Source organism: Perna viridis, chromosome 9, assembly GCF_037379345.1.
Source record: "Perna viridis isolate PV_CMFRI_1.1 ecotype Kerala chromosome 9, ASM3737934v1, whole genome shotgun sequence".
Classification (NCBI taxonomy): domain Eukaryota; kingdom Metazoa; phylum Mollusca; class Bivalvia; order Mytilida; family Mytilidae; genus Perna; species Perna viridis.
In genome coordinates this window covers 12,499,234-12,514,424 of record NC_142453.1, presented here as the reverse complement: position 1 = coordinate 12,514,424, position 15,191 = coordinate 12,499,234, and the positions used below count along the sequence as shown (strand labels likewise).

At 31.6% G+C, this 15,191-nt stretch overlaps 1 protein-coding gene across 3 annotated transcripts in view; it reads left to right on the top strand.

Annotated features, from left to right (window-relative positions):
• The first annotated feature begins 71 nt into the window (after positions 1-71).
• The window catches only part of LOC148606815 (protein rogdi-like), a 37,620-nt gene continuing 22,500 nt past the window's right edge, over positions 72-15,191 (top strand). Inside the window, exons 1-4 of one of the 3 annotated variants that reach the window (XM_088545786.1) lie at positions 72-188; positions 2,445-2,516; positions 7,148-7,184; positions 14,082-14,096. In XM_088545786.1, coding sequence (XP_088401912.1) covers positions 111-188; positions 2,445-2,516; positions 7,148-7,184; positions 14,082-14,096 — 202 coding nt within the window. In that variant the 5' untranslated portion in view covers positions 72-110. Of the gene's footprint in view, positions 189-2,444; positions 2,517-7,147; positions 7,185-8,743; positions 8,810-14,081; positions 14,097-15,191 lie in introns of all 3 variants that reach the window. The other 2 variants (XM_088545785.1, XM_088545788.1) reach the window with 2 other exon arrangements.

The following is a 15,191-nucleotide window of genomic DNA, read 5'->3' as shown; positions in this document are numbered from 1 at the left end:
CCTCTATTTAATTACAGGTCTATGGTAAAATGTAGAGATTGATCAACACTGCTTGTTGATCAACTGTTAGATTTTCGGTACTTAGTCAGATCGTAAACGTCTGTAGTTTCATGACAGAAAACCTAAGTCGCGAGCAGACAACTTGTGTTAAACCACAATTTGAGATGGAGGAAGAAGCTGAAGTTTTGGTAAGAATTTTGTAGTAGTGTTATGTCTTGTCAGTAGTTATATTTTTGTTTTCTCGTGAAAGGCAATAAAGTCATTGGATCTGTATGCAGGATTAGCAAATAATAATACATGTATTATTTTGCACATCATAAGCCTGTCAGTGTCATAGACTTGTGAGTTGTGGGATAAAATCCTTTCCATTTTTGAAACCCAAAAGTGGCAGAAGTAAGAACGAATATAAAGTGATAATGATAAGTATATTGATGAAATAAACCTGTACATGTTCGGGAAAGTTTTTTTTAAGAAGTTATAAAACATATATTGGTCTTCTTAATCTTGTACTAGTTATAGACTTTTTAAGATTGTGTCAGATTAGAATTGTGCCTTACAAGCAGACGACTCATTTTTTCAAATATCTATGGCATAAAACTAATGTTGAGAAGCATATAAATGGTACCATCAAAATAAGTATATATACACATTATTAGGTACTAGAATATGTACTTGTAGTGGGAGAGCCTTAATTGACTTTCAAATATATATTCTGCCACCGAGGATCGAGTTCTAGACAGCATAGTGACTTGTTAGGACAAACTGATTTGGGTACAGAATAAGTCCTTTAGCCAAGTCAATTAACTGGCTCTTTGAATCTCACTACCTACTACAACACAGATAAGCTGTCCTGCTACATGTCCTTACTTCATGAGTCTTTATACCACCAATTCTCAAACCCGCTTACTATAGCTGTCCAAACCCTGTAAACATCTTCCTCTGTAAATTTAGAAGATGATTTGGAATTATTTCTTACAAAGTATGACAAAACTCTACTCAGAACTATATATTTGTATCTAGGTGTACCATCTTTTTTGGAAAAACAACGATGTATAATGTTTTTAAGTCAGGATAGCACAGATTTATGGTTTTCCACAATCTCTTCTTTGGAGAGTGTGGTAGCAGTATAGGTCTTATCACTGCTATTATTTTCTACATCTACCTCTGATAATAAACATTGGATGTAAAACATTTTGCAGACAAAAATAATGTTGTTTTGGGCATTGTCTGCTGGTACGAGAATATACTTGTCATGTATAGTAGACAATGTTTTTGCTACATCAGGGTCTTTGAAAACCAATGTAGCCTTGGCACTCATTGACCTACTTAAAACTTTCATTCATTTCAAGACCTCACAGCCTTTAACCACTCTGACAGAGAATCAATGTCATTACCTACTACAGCACAGGTAGGCAGTCCTACCGTATTTCCCTTACCTCAAGAGTCTTTGTACCACTAACGACTCTCATACCCGCTTACTATAGCTTTCCAAACCCTGTGGGTTTTTTAGTTTGGCACCAAGTGTAAGAAAACTGCATGATTTGACTCGCCAAATTTTGCACCACTGCCAAGGATCTAACCCTGCACTGCTCGGTGACAAGCCTGCTACAAACAGATTCGGCCAAAGAATTAATCCTTTACTTTTAGACAAGTTAGTTCACTGGCTATTTAAATCTCACTACTACTACTACAACACAGGTAGGCATTTTTTCAACAAAATGCATGAAGTCTTAAAAAAAAAAAAAACTACTACATAAATTTAGTTTTGCTCACACAAATTACTGTACATACAAATGTACAAAATGTATGTACTTCAAAACAGTTTTTCAATGTTTCCTTTTTGGAAAGCTGCTGGCTGGTTTTGAAGTAAAAAAGAATTGGTACAATCATGTGTACATATGATGTACATTGTGTACAATGTAGTTTGTTGGATTTATTGGTCTGGTAAGACATACTTTGTAAGGGCATCATGATCATTGTACAGAATGGAAGTTTAATGTATATCTTCTCTAGCATTGTCAAGTTTGACAAACATCTACATGTATACACATGTATTGTAATATGCTCACTGAATACACAGGAAACAAATAACACAAAGTATAAGTGAACTCATACCCCTAACATTTTTTCTTTTCTATATCATAAAAGGTTAATTAGCTTTTAGCACTCATTACAACAAAGTTTATGGTTGTTTTGTCTGTTCTCTTTTACATATGTGTCTTTATGGTAAACTTTTAGAACAAAAAACCCAACCCATAATTTGGAGAAATAGGTATTGCTGACCTATACATGGAATTTTTACAGACCCACAAGGATTTTAACTAGCCTCAGACTTTGGGCTACATTTTTGAATCATGTATATTTTGTCTCAATTTAAATGAACATGCACAAGTTAAAGTATAATGATAAAGATATAGGTCAATTGTATTAATTCTATTTTTCAGAGAAAAGAATTAAAGTGGATTCTTGAGGATCAGGTTCACAGAGTTTTACAGGAAGTTCATGGTACTCTATTGGTATGTAAATCCTATTTGCCTTCATTTAGGCTTCAGACTTTTAAGATAAACTTCTGTCCATATACATGCACATATGTACATATATGCATCATACAAGGTTTATCAGCTGTATCTACATGTAAATGTACATGTAAATATTTAAAACCCCTCAATGGAGCTATGACTCAGTTTGGTAATCTTGTGTATTATGAAAGCACTGTGGGATGTTCTGAGTACACTCAGACTGGCATGTTAGTCATAGACATACATCTACATCTCCATTTAAAAATTTTTGTGTCAAAATTTGACTATAAAACACATGTATATATGAATATGAAATTAAATTCTCTCAAGTTTTTTCTCATGTATTGTATGGCATCATTAGATAATAAAGTTATCTGCATTATGCAGGTGATCAACTGAGGTTAAAAGCTGAGAGTTTCATCTTCATTAAAGCCCTTTTTAATAATTCAAATTAAAAAATGTTGCACAGCCATTACAGTTGGAATTATCAACTAATACACTTCTCAAACTCCATTAACCCTACACTTATTACCTGTACTGTAACAAAAATGCCTCATGATCTTTACAAAAGATTAATTAATACTTAGTTACATGTATCATGCTTGTGTAAAAAAGAGTAGTTATTGTGAAATGCAACAATCGCCCCAGCATATAATCTAAATCCAAAATAGTAAAATATGTTTTATAAAAATGCATTTTCTATGAATTTTGACTGCAAATTATGCTCTACGGATTGTGAATATCTCCCTAGTACCTTTGTGAAAATTTCAGAAAGTTCAGGATTTTACAAATCATTTCCATAGAATACGTTAAAATTACGGATTGTCATCAAGTAGTATGAACTGATCTGTACATGTACATGTACATTGAACATTTTATATTGAAAGAAGAATTTTATCTTTATCATATCTATTAAAACCTTTTTAGAGATACAGGGTACATGTTTATATTTGTGGTGAATAAATAATATTTATTTGCCATGCATTCTCTGTCAGTTGTTGTGTATTTATACATGTACATTGTAACTAATCATTTTGTTGAGATTTAACTTAGAACACTACTAAATAGTCCTTTTTAGGTATTTGAGATTTCATTACTGGATAAATGCTCAAGGATAGAATAATGAATTCTACATGTATATACTGTCAGTAGGTTTAGATTTGAATCATGAAGATGTGAGTTGGAAGCCAAAAAAATGGGCAAAAACAAGTGGTTTTTTTTTTTAAGAATAGGCAATAAGTTGACTAAAAGGAAATGAATCTCTTTAAAATTGTGTCACAAGGTGTCATGCTGCCAAACATTCTGAAAGCCCATGTTTTTTTTTGTATTTTCCTAATGCTTATGATAACTTGAGTAAATGGGAATGGATCTCTTTGAAATTGTACCAGAAAATAACATACTCCCAGAGAAAGGTTGGTATTGATTTTGGACTTGAACCAGGAGAGGACCTCGTCGGGAGAGGATAATGTTGTATAACTTATGTCCAATCCTGTTGCTGATATTGTAGCAAATAAATATGTTTAAACTAACCATTTAGGACTAAATGGCCAAAAAAGGAGCTGCTAAGATTCTGGTTAAATTCTTATCCTGTGTCAATGTCTGATTGTTACTTCGAAGTTGGTGTCCTAACTGTTAAGGCTTTGACCTCTGCAGTCATATCGAGATGTGCCAATCATTGTATTGTCAAAAGCAGGCCTAGGGGTATTTTACATGCATTTATAAATACTATTAAAATGCACAGATCAGATTAAATGATGTAAGTTAATTCCTACTTTGAATTATCCTTAAAAATGAAGTAATTGTCTTGAAGAACAGATCCATTTTTCCATTGTCATAAAGTAACATATTTCATTTGTTTTTCACACATAAAAGATAAAAGAAACCATCTGTGAGAAATCCAGCCTTGTCATTAAAACCTGTGAAAATCAGATGAGTTTATAGCTAATTATCATCACAATTGTAGATTTGTGATAAAACATGGGTTAAAAAAAGGCTTATTCATGTTATAGTGCATTGTACAAGCATACAAATGTTGACAGTTGACAGACAGAAATTGATTTTTGTGTTGAAAAAGGTAACTGAAAGCTTAGAGAAACTAAGATCTTCACCCCATCTACATTGAATGTAACCAGATTTGTAAGGCACTAATTAACAAAGTGATTTCTTACTGTTGTTTAGAGAAGTATAATTGACAGAATAACCTCTGTTCCAGGTCCTCCTATGTTTTTCTGTATTTATATATATCTTATGACAGTAAATGTATATCTTATGATAGTAAATTTAGCCAATACTTGCCTGTATTTATATCCCCATACAAATGAAGTTTTGGTGGAATATACATGTAGGTTTCACCCTGTCTTAGCTTAGCAGCTTGCAGCATTGGAGACAATGTCTAGTTTACCCTCACTATTATTTATACCATAATTAGGCCTATATGTATCTTTTGTTTTACTTCTAGGAGGGAGATTTTTGGAGTTACAAGACACACTGAAGGCAGTTTCACATAATTACTTTAACAGCAATTGTTGGTTAAAAAAAGATTAATGTTAACATGAAAGCATATAAATAGTCAAACAGTTATGCTGTTTTAGCATAGTTTGTTACACTGCAACTACATGTATGTACTGTAAACTGGGAACTTTTCAAAAGTTATTATTCTCAGTTCTATATAGGTCTATTTTGTGCTTACTAGTGTAATAATTTTTTATGGGTGATTTTATCTGTAAGGTCCATTTTTAACATTTTTATTTTTGCAACTTTTTGCTCATAAAACTGTTTCCTTTGTGATTTTGTGTTACAAAATGTATCAACTTTAATGATTTATTATATTTGAGTGTTTCAGACTTTTGTCAGCTGGCAATTTTTCATTAACTGCAGGTTTACTGTTTACTGCAGAAATATTCATTGGCATAATTTAATTTACAGCATTCTTATTCCAAATGAAAAATAATACAAAAGTAACACAAAATCCATTAGATCTCAAATTTTTAAGTAAAATAAACATAATTTGATACATTATTGAATGTAATTATCCTTGGAAGGGAAAAAATTCTCTGACAAATAATTGAGAAATATATTGATAAACTAATAATGGATTTATTAATTTGCTTCAGGAGATAAAACAGACATTAAAAGGAGATAATTACTCCCTTTTTACACATTTCATAATTAAAAATCTATTTTCTTGTCATTCTTTTGATCATAATTTGCTATCTAGGGAATCATGGATTTGTTTGCATAATGTCTTACACTTATATTTATGGATTTTTTCATTCAATTCTTTCATGTAAGATGTACATGTACTTTTATTTTAATATTTTGATAAATATTTATTATCAAATAAGAAATTTCTTGAAGTTTTTTTATAAAAGCACATTAAGTTGCATGTGTTGTCATGCTAGGCATACCCCCACTCGATAACCAACGATAACCAACAACAACATTGAACAACCAAAATCGCTTACAATGTATGCCCAACCATATGTACATGTCCATGTACATCATTCAAAATAAATCCATCCTTTTGTGACAAAAATTTTCTCTATCATTCAATATAGTGAAAAGTGGTGAAGACCAACAAACAGGAAATTGATATCCAACAGCACCCAAAATCACATACAATGTATCAGCAATCAATTAAAATCATCCACTTAATATGAAATCAATCCATCTATATGGACCTGAGATAATTGCAATGAAATTTGGATGGACAGACAGACAGACATGGTGATTCCAATATATCACCCATTCACTGAGGCCAGAATGAAAATTACTTGTAAGTTTGTTTCCCCTTACTCTACCTATCCATTACATTGGCCCTATTCAAATTATTTTATTGCCATTATCTGACAGGATTTTTTTTTTTGACAAGCAACATTTTTCACTGCTTTGAGGATGGTTTTTACAGAATTAGATTAACTTTGGGGAAAAATATTTTCCTACCTACATTTGTACCTACCTACATGTACCTACCTACATTTGTACCTACCTATATGTTCCTACCCACGTGTACCTACCTACATGTACCTACCCGCATTTGTACCTACCCACATTTGTACCTACCTACATGTACCTAACGACATTTGTACCTACCTACATGTACCTACCCACATTTGTGCCTACCTACATGTACCTACCCACATTTGTACCTACCTACATGTACCTACCCGAAGCCAGGAGGTAGGGTAAAGTAAGACAAATATTATTTTAAGTGTGTTGGGTCAAAGTTGGGTAACTAAAACAAGTGTTTATCCATATAAACCTACTTATAGAATACAGCACAATTCCAAATGTTCACAGGATATTTCATCTATCAGAACTTTATAGTGGGTTGGTAATAGACTGTTCATCAGTATATATCATTTAGAGATATCATCCCTACAAGAAAAGGGCCTGGGTTTGTAACTCAAATGACATTTCTTCTGTAGTAGTGGTCTAGTTACATTATTTCATTTATGCTTTCTCACAAGAGTGGATCTTGGGTACTTCTTTTCTGACATATAATGCTTCTTCTACAAGACAGATTGTGCTCATCATTTCTGATGTCACTTCTATGCAGGAGAGGAAATGGGGAATCATTTCTTGTATTAAAATTGTCTTCTTGTCACAGTTTATTTTCATTATTTTAGGAGTGTAGTAGACGATTTCCAATTAGAGGTGGTCTGGGTAAGTTTTTACATTATTAATAACGAGAGATCAGTATCATCTGAGATGACGTTCCCTAATTACCATTACTGTCAATTATTTAGTTCTTTAGCTGGAGAAGGGTCTTGTTGGATTGAGTTAGGAATACTAATTGATTTGTGTCAAACCATGTTAATTTTCAAGATGAAATTTTGAAAGATTTTGTAAGATAAGGTTTAGCTTTTTGTACAATTTCATTTTGATGATGTCTGTTTCCATTTTTTTTGTTAACATTTCTAATTTTACATTTGATTTTGTATTATATTTCATTTTTAGCAAATGATGCAGTTAAAACACATTAGTTTTAAAATGTTTCCATAATAAATTTTTTTCTTAAAAAAAAACCAGGTTAGACAAATGTTGAAGTATCAATAATTAAGAGTACTCCCTAGGCTAGTTTGTATTTTATAAAATTACGTCATTACTAGAATTGAGATCTTCCATATAAATGTAGATTATGGATATCAATTCTATTTATTTATACATGTATTATCAAGTTTCAGTCTCAGAGCAGGACTTTAACATTCTCTTTGGAATTTATGTCTGATGATATATTTTTTGTGTACATAGATTTCATATTTTCTTAAACAAAAAAAAATAAATGTACATGTATTTGGAGAGAGCTGCTTCAATACTTTTCATTTGTAGATTTTCTTTTCTTTCCTTTTCTGTTTTGTTTTGTTCTTGTTAAAATCACAATATAATAAATCACAATAAAATAAAAAATTATAATTTATGATGGGAAAAAATGAAATAAAATCTTTTTGATGAGCATGTCCTTAGTATTGTATGAAATAAATGCAGTGTTCTAGGATTCACATTGCCAATTACCTACGTGCAGGGCTAGAGAAATCTTGGCAAGTAGGAAATTCCAAAAGGAATTGTTAAGATCAGAAAGTAGTCATTTTTAGGGTTTTATATTTCATTTGGTTATTTTCCTTGGGAAAATGAAATTTTCAAAATCCTAGAGTACTGAGTGTGTAAGATAGTAGTTAATCTATGGTAGCCGAGATATTTGTTTCATGTACTAGTAATGTATTTCCTTCAGTTTTTTTTTTTGTTTTCTTTATGCATTATTATACCCCTACTTTCAGTAGACAAAAAGTAAAGTAAACTCTTAAGTTTATTTTTAGTTTATTTTCATAAGTAAGATTTTAAGAATTACTTCTAACTATAGTTAACCCTCTTAATACAGCTTAAGTTGTAGGTATTGATATAAGTGTGATATTATTGTTTTATGTCAAGACAAGTAGGTATCACTATTTGGAGCTCTAAAAAGCAAACTTATTCACTACTTTTTGTAGTGTTATTACATTTTGTTTGAGAGCATCAGAAAAAAAGCAAAATCTATATCTGTGTTCATATAAAACAAAGTGGGTTCTCAATGCAACATTTAAAGATGAAAGCTCATTTTTATGTTGACTTAAACAAAAGGTTATTTTGATAGAGAACCAGAGCTTGAAAATTTTATTCTGTCTATTTTCTGTTTAAACATAATTAGTTATTTTTCTGTTATAAACAATTAATGTTATGTTGTTTAGGTGATGAGGATACATCTGAAGAAGAGACTCCTAAATATCGTGTATGGGGTCGTCGTCTTAGCAATGGTATTTGTAGAGGTCAAATGGGGTTTTGCATGATGTAGCATATAATTGATATAAAATTGTGCAGTATGCATTGTTCTTATTGTTACATTGAGAGCTTAAATCACAAGATCACCCATTGGCTAAAGTCAATTTGCATACAATGTAATTATTCAAACTTGTAAATATTTACCTTGTACCACTGTACAGTAAAACAAGTGATACTTATTTCACAAGGATGTTCACGGGATGATTATGTTTGGTTTGTAAGTCCCACTAAAATCATTAATTGGTTGCAGACAAGGAACAAGAATGTGCTCTTAATAGATATGTTTGTTAATAACATAGATTTGTTCATTTTTTTTCTCACCTGACCGTAGACAATCTGAGCTATTGCCATCACTTGGCGTCTGTTGTCGTCGTTAACAATATCTTCAAACATCTTCTCCTCTGAAACTACTGAATGGATTTGGATGACACTTATCATGATGGTTCTTTGGAGTATTCTGCACAAAATGACCGTTTGGATTTTTGATCTGTTAAACAACATGGGCGCTGTTACTATAAATAGAGCATAGGGGTCAGACACCAGATTTTTGCAAATATCTCCAAAACCATTAGGTTTAACCAAATTCTGACTTGGGGTAAAAGTATTCAGCATAATGGCTTCTATCTGTGGTCAAATTTTTGTGAAAGTCCATTTTGGTCTCACTAACCACTTCTAACATTTCCATTACTTTACATGTTAAAAAAGTAATTTTCAAAGTCTCACTGTGAATTCCCAGGACAAATGACATCTTAAAGCTGCATACCATTGCGAAGCTTGGAAAATAAGGCTTCCAAAATCATTATGCTAATGGTACGATCATAGTAGAAATTCTTCACAAAATTTACTTGAATAAATAATACTGAAAATCCTCATTTTTACCTGTTCTGCTAACTGACAGCATGGAGGCAAATTACTCACACATGTAAACAATATTCATACACTTTTGTAGTTAATTACATATATGATTTTAAAGTACACATTCTCAGCTTTATTTTGACTACTTTTAATCATAATTCACACAAATAATGCACTTACAATGCATATGTCTAGGTTCAGTGTGTTTTTGGTACTACATAGGGGGTGGCCATTTGACCCAGAAGTGGTTAGTGAGACCTAAAGGTTGGAGTTGTTGCCCTTTTTGGACGTTTTTTGCTGTTTTTGATGTTATTACTTTCAAAAATCTCCTCATGAATTACTGTACAGAATTCAATGAAAGTTGGTAATTTTTGTTTTTTGGGGTATTCTTATCAAAGTGATCATTTGGATTTTTGATCAGTTAAAAAACATGGCTGCCGTAAATGAAAATAGAACATAGGGATCAGACAGCAGATTTTTGCATGTATCTCCAAAACTGTTAGTTAAACCAAATCCTGACTATGTAAAAGAATTCAGCATGATGAGATCTTTCTGTGGTCAAATTTGGTGAAAATCTGTTGACCCATTAGGTTTAGCCAATGTATTTCAATTGCTGAATGATCCTTATTATAAGGCCTACAAAAGTCTCCATGGATCAAAGTTGTCAGATGACACCATGTAAGAGTTATTGCCCTTGAAAGGGGAAAAATTATATTTTTTGTAAAGTTTTCAATCAATATCTTGGAAACTATAATAGATAGAATGTAACTTTCAATTGATGAAATGATCCTTACAATAAGTTGGCGGACAAATATTTGTAGAGTTATTGCCATGGAAAGGCAAAAATTTTACCAGGTGAGCGATTCAGGCTCCTGTTATTTTTGGGGTTTTTTTTGTTAAATTTTGTTTTCTTTTGGGGGGGGCATATTTTTTTTCTTTAACATTTCAATGGTAATAGAAAGAACTTTTTAAAACAGGATTTGGTATCACAAACATTGGTACTATTTCTGTACTGCATGTATAACTAGATTTTTCATACAACGGAAAATAGGCATAAAGTACATCAATAGTTTAACTTATTTGAGAGTAATTTAACATCAGCTTTGACAGATTCACTAAAATCACATCCTAACCTTCCATTCTTGTTAGTTCTGGCAAATTTTCATGGGTTCAATTAGTATTAGTTTGAGGTTCAGGACCCTCAATTTCTATTGAAGGACCATTAAAATTTCATTTACCTAGGTCTTGTTTGGGACATTTCACTTTCTTCTTGTGGAATTTCATTTAAGATTTTAAAAAAGTCCATGTCCTTTCACTTTTTGAACCCCTTATTTTTGTCTCAAACCTGTAGTTATTCAGTTTGTATAGGGTTAATTTTCCCTGTCATTTTCCTGATGAATATCACATTCCATTCACTTCATCCCTAACACCCTGCTGTACACTATTTTTATTCTTTTCTTTTAAATAATGAAATCATGTATGATTATAAATAGATATTACGAAGATGAATAGCTCAGGAGAATTTTGTTTTTGGTTCAGGCAATAAATTATTGAAGTTACTTCCTCATTTGGGATGAAAATCTCTGATACTCCATTGTGATTAATCAAAATTTGAATGAATAAACAAAGTAGAATATGCCCATTGTTCTTCAAGCAATTATGGTAAATACTAAAACAGTTTCCACTCTTTCCAATCTCTGTTGTCCCAAAATCATGACTTACAATCTGAATTATGTTGTAAAACTCATCTTAGATGAGAAATATATCAATATTTTTGTCTGTAATTGACTTTTAATCAAACGAGTTCAGCAAGAAATACTAATTAATCACTATTTATGTTTGGACTTTCAAATACAGGTTAATTGCATTGGTATTGTTCTTTGGTTCAATTTTGTAATGATATTTGAAGAAAAAGAATGTATAGAATCAATTATTGGTAAAACAGTATGTAAAAGTGTTAAAGAAATTTGTATTGAAGAACATTGCTAAAATAGCCTGTTTGTGTACATGATTATACTTTATAGCCTTCTTAAAATGCACACTGACATGTACGCCAAATTGTTAAAATTACTTTTGTGATCAACTTGAAAAGTTAAGAGTACAATAAAAGGTTCTCATTGTACCCCTTTTTGTTCACAAAGTTTGGGGAATATGTAGGAATTACCCCATTTTGCTGTCAGTCCTTCTGCTATTTTTTAAGCACAATTCTTTGTGTAACTGCTCAATGGATTTTATTAAACGTTTATAGTTGATTAGGAAACATGTGCGTAAAGGACAAGAAATATTGTCTGATGCCTGCAAAGAAAAAATAATGAAACCAAAGGTTTAAATATTATTTTAATCAATTTGAAGCAGGTAGTATTCTTTTTGTTAATGTGCTCACAGAATAATTTTTAGGGAGGCAAGTCTTCTACAAAATCCTATTATAGTCTGGTACTAAAAGTATAGTAAGTTATTAACCTATTCTGTTTGCATGAGAAGTCTTAGATTCTTATTATTAGAACAGAAAATCTCTGGAAGCTCTCAGACACAATATTGTTGTTGATATCTTATGATATTTTTGATAATTGTATATAAACGAATGTCTGAGATCCCTGACTTATCTTAGAAGTCTAATGAATTCTGTAGGTGGATATTATATATGATATAGATGAATGGTGATGTGAGTCTTAGTTCTTCACTTATTCAGGTGTAATATAGGAAAATCTCAGTCATTCATTTGATCAAGTGTGGTGTAGATAAAAAGTTTGTTGGTTTGTTTGTTTGTTGGGGTTTAACGTCCGAGCAGCAATATTTCAGCTATATTCAGACAATGAACATGAAATTGATGATAAAATGAACATGAAATGAAAAAAAAAGATGGGTCACAAGGATAATAGGGTCGACAAATTTTGATTGCCACTAGAAAAAGGGAGGATGGGTAAGGTCGGGCAATTTAGCCTCCTGTGGCGGAGCGCAAAGAAAAAGTGATGTGTATCTCAGTCATTCATTTCATCAGGTGTGGTGTAGGTAAAAAGTGATGTGTATCTCAGGCATTCATTTCATCAGGTGTGGTGTAGATAAAAAGTGATGTGTATCCTAATCATTCATTTCATCAGGTGTGGTGTAGGTAAAAAGTGATGTGTATCCTAATCATTCATTTCATCAGGTGTGGTGTAGGTAAAAAGTTATGTGTATCTCAGGCATTCATTTCCTCAGGTGTGTTGTAGGTAAAAAGTGATGTGTATCCTAATCATTCATTTCATCAGGTGTGGTGTAGGTAAAAAGTTACGTGTATCCCAATCATTCATATCATCAGGTGTAGTGTAGGTAAAAAGTGATGTGTATCTCAGGCATTCATTTCATCAGGTGTGGTGTAGGTAAAAAGTGATAGGAATTAAAGTTCATTGAGCAGGTGTTATATAGGTAAAGGTTGATGTGAATCTCAGTTGTTCATATTATATGGCATGTATTTAAACAGAAATAGTATCCTACCCGCCAGCCCGAGACTGGCAATTTTTTGGCAGGGCTGGCTAATTTTAGCAAAAATCTATACAGCCATATAGTAAAGGTATTGAAAAATTGTATTCAGGACTGGCTAGAATTTGAGTGAGTTTCCTACCCTGATTTAAAGTCATGACAAAAGCTGCTGTTTCATTATTTATATATAAAAATGTTGATAAAATGACAACTTACTTCAGAGTAGAATAGATACTTATTTTAGTGCATGGGTGTACAGACATTAACAAGGGTGGTGTATGCTTTTGAAATTTACAGCTATCCTACTGCCAGCTGGGGACAATTTCCCAGAAGAATAAATTATAAGAATGTAAGTGTAAAATTTAAGTTAGTTCTGGCAGAATAATGGAGAATGTATTATGATGTCAAAACTTTCAGCCAATTTTACACTTACAACTTTTTGAGAGAATACAAATGTAGCTGTTGATTTAAAAAAAAAACATTATATTAAATTTTATATTCCTGTATTTAACTAATCTATTAAATAAACTTCCTTATATCAATGTGAGTTTTTTTCATGATTTTCTTTTTTAACAACCTGATCTATGATTATTTTAATAAAGGAGGTTCTCATGTTAAAGGATCAGAACCATTTTATATGAGAGGAAACTGTAATCAACAAAAATTGTCAACCGGTCATGATGTCATTTAGGTAGAATATTCTTAGTAATCTCAGAATAAGGAAATGTATCATATTCTTGTTACAACAACTGTTAAAATTTCTATTTTCAGTGATTTAAATTCATATTTGCCTTGTTAATCTTAATGTGAGGATCTTTCTCATATTCAAGTATTTCTTCAGTCTTTGTGTTTCTATTAGTAAAAATCATGAAAGTAGGCCAAGATTTACTGAAATGGTTTATATGATGATAACATGAAACATTTATTTTACAGGATCAACTATCTTTGGTAAAACCACTTAAATCTGATAAATACATTTCATTTAGTCTTTACTTCTCTATACATCACTAACTCTAAGACATCTTCAATCTGTGTGGAAATTTAAAGACTTCCTGAGTGAACAAACAGTTATCTTCCACTAGACATCTTGAGATATTATAGGCCTACTTAGTACCAGTCAAGTAAAATGATAGACAGAGAAGATTACTATTTATATTGTAAAAGTACTGTTTTACATTGTAAAAGTGTTGTTGTACGCTGTAAAAATACTGTTGTACACTGTAAAAATCCCTGTTCTATTCTGTAAAAGTACTGTTGTATATACTGTATACACACTTATGTATACTGTATACATTTAAGTACTTTTGTACACTGTAAATGTACTGATGAACATGATAAAAGTAATTGTATACTGTAAAAGTTTATTTTACAAACCCACAAAATTAAGTACCCCATCACCAGGAAGACTAAGACAAGACTCCATGAATAATATTTTACCAACATAAGTGTGAGACATATAGTTTATGAAGAAAGGTAACAAAAATCTGTTAATTCAAGATACTGAAATAAAAGATTACAATCTGCCTGACAAACTAGTGTTGTCATTACCTTTATTGAAGAAGATTATCGAGTAGTTTTTCCTATCTTCTTATAAGTCTTTGGCCAACATAGTTGGAATCTGTTGAATTATTATAGTACCAATATGAGTAGGTTCTGAAGCAGATACATACCCTGAGTGTTATATTAGTACATTGTTTATAACATATTTTTATCATAATGGAAAATGTTCTTAACACATAGCTAGCACCTTGCTGGGAAGGTAGGTGTGGTTCTGACCATTCCATTTTGTTTTTTTTTTTGGCTTGAAATGCAAACTGTTCTAAAATTTTTATCTTTAAAATTACATCATATAAATGTTGTCACTGTGTTGAATTAAACATAAAAAACGAATTTGACCATACCCTTTTTTCTGTAAGTGCTATGCCTTGACATGAGTAGCAATAAATCATACATGTACATGTAGGCTAAAAAATGTGATATTGGAGTTAGACCTGAAATCTCTAGCCTGATATTTCAGCAGAGCTGTACTTTAGATATAAGCAT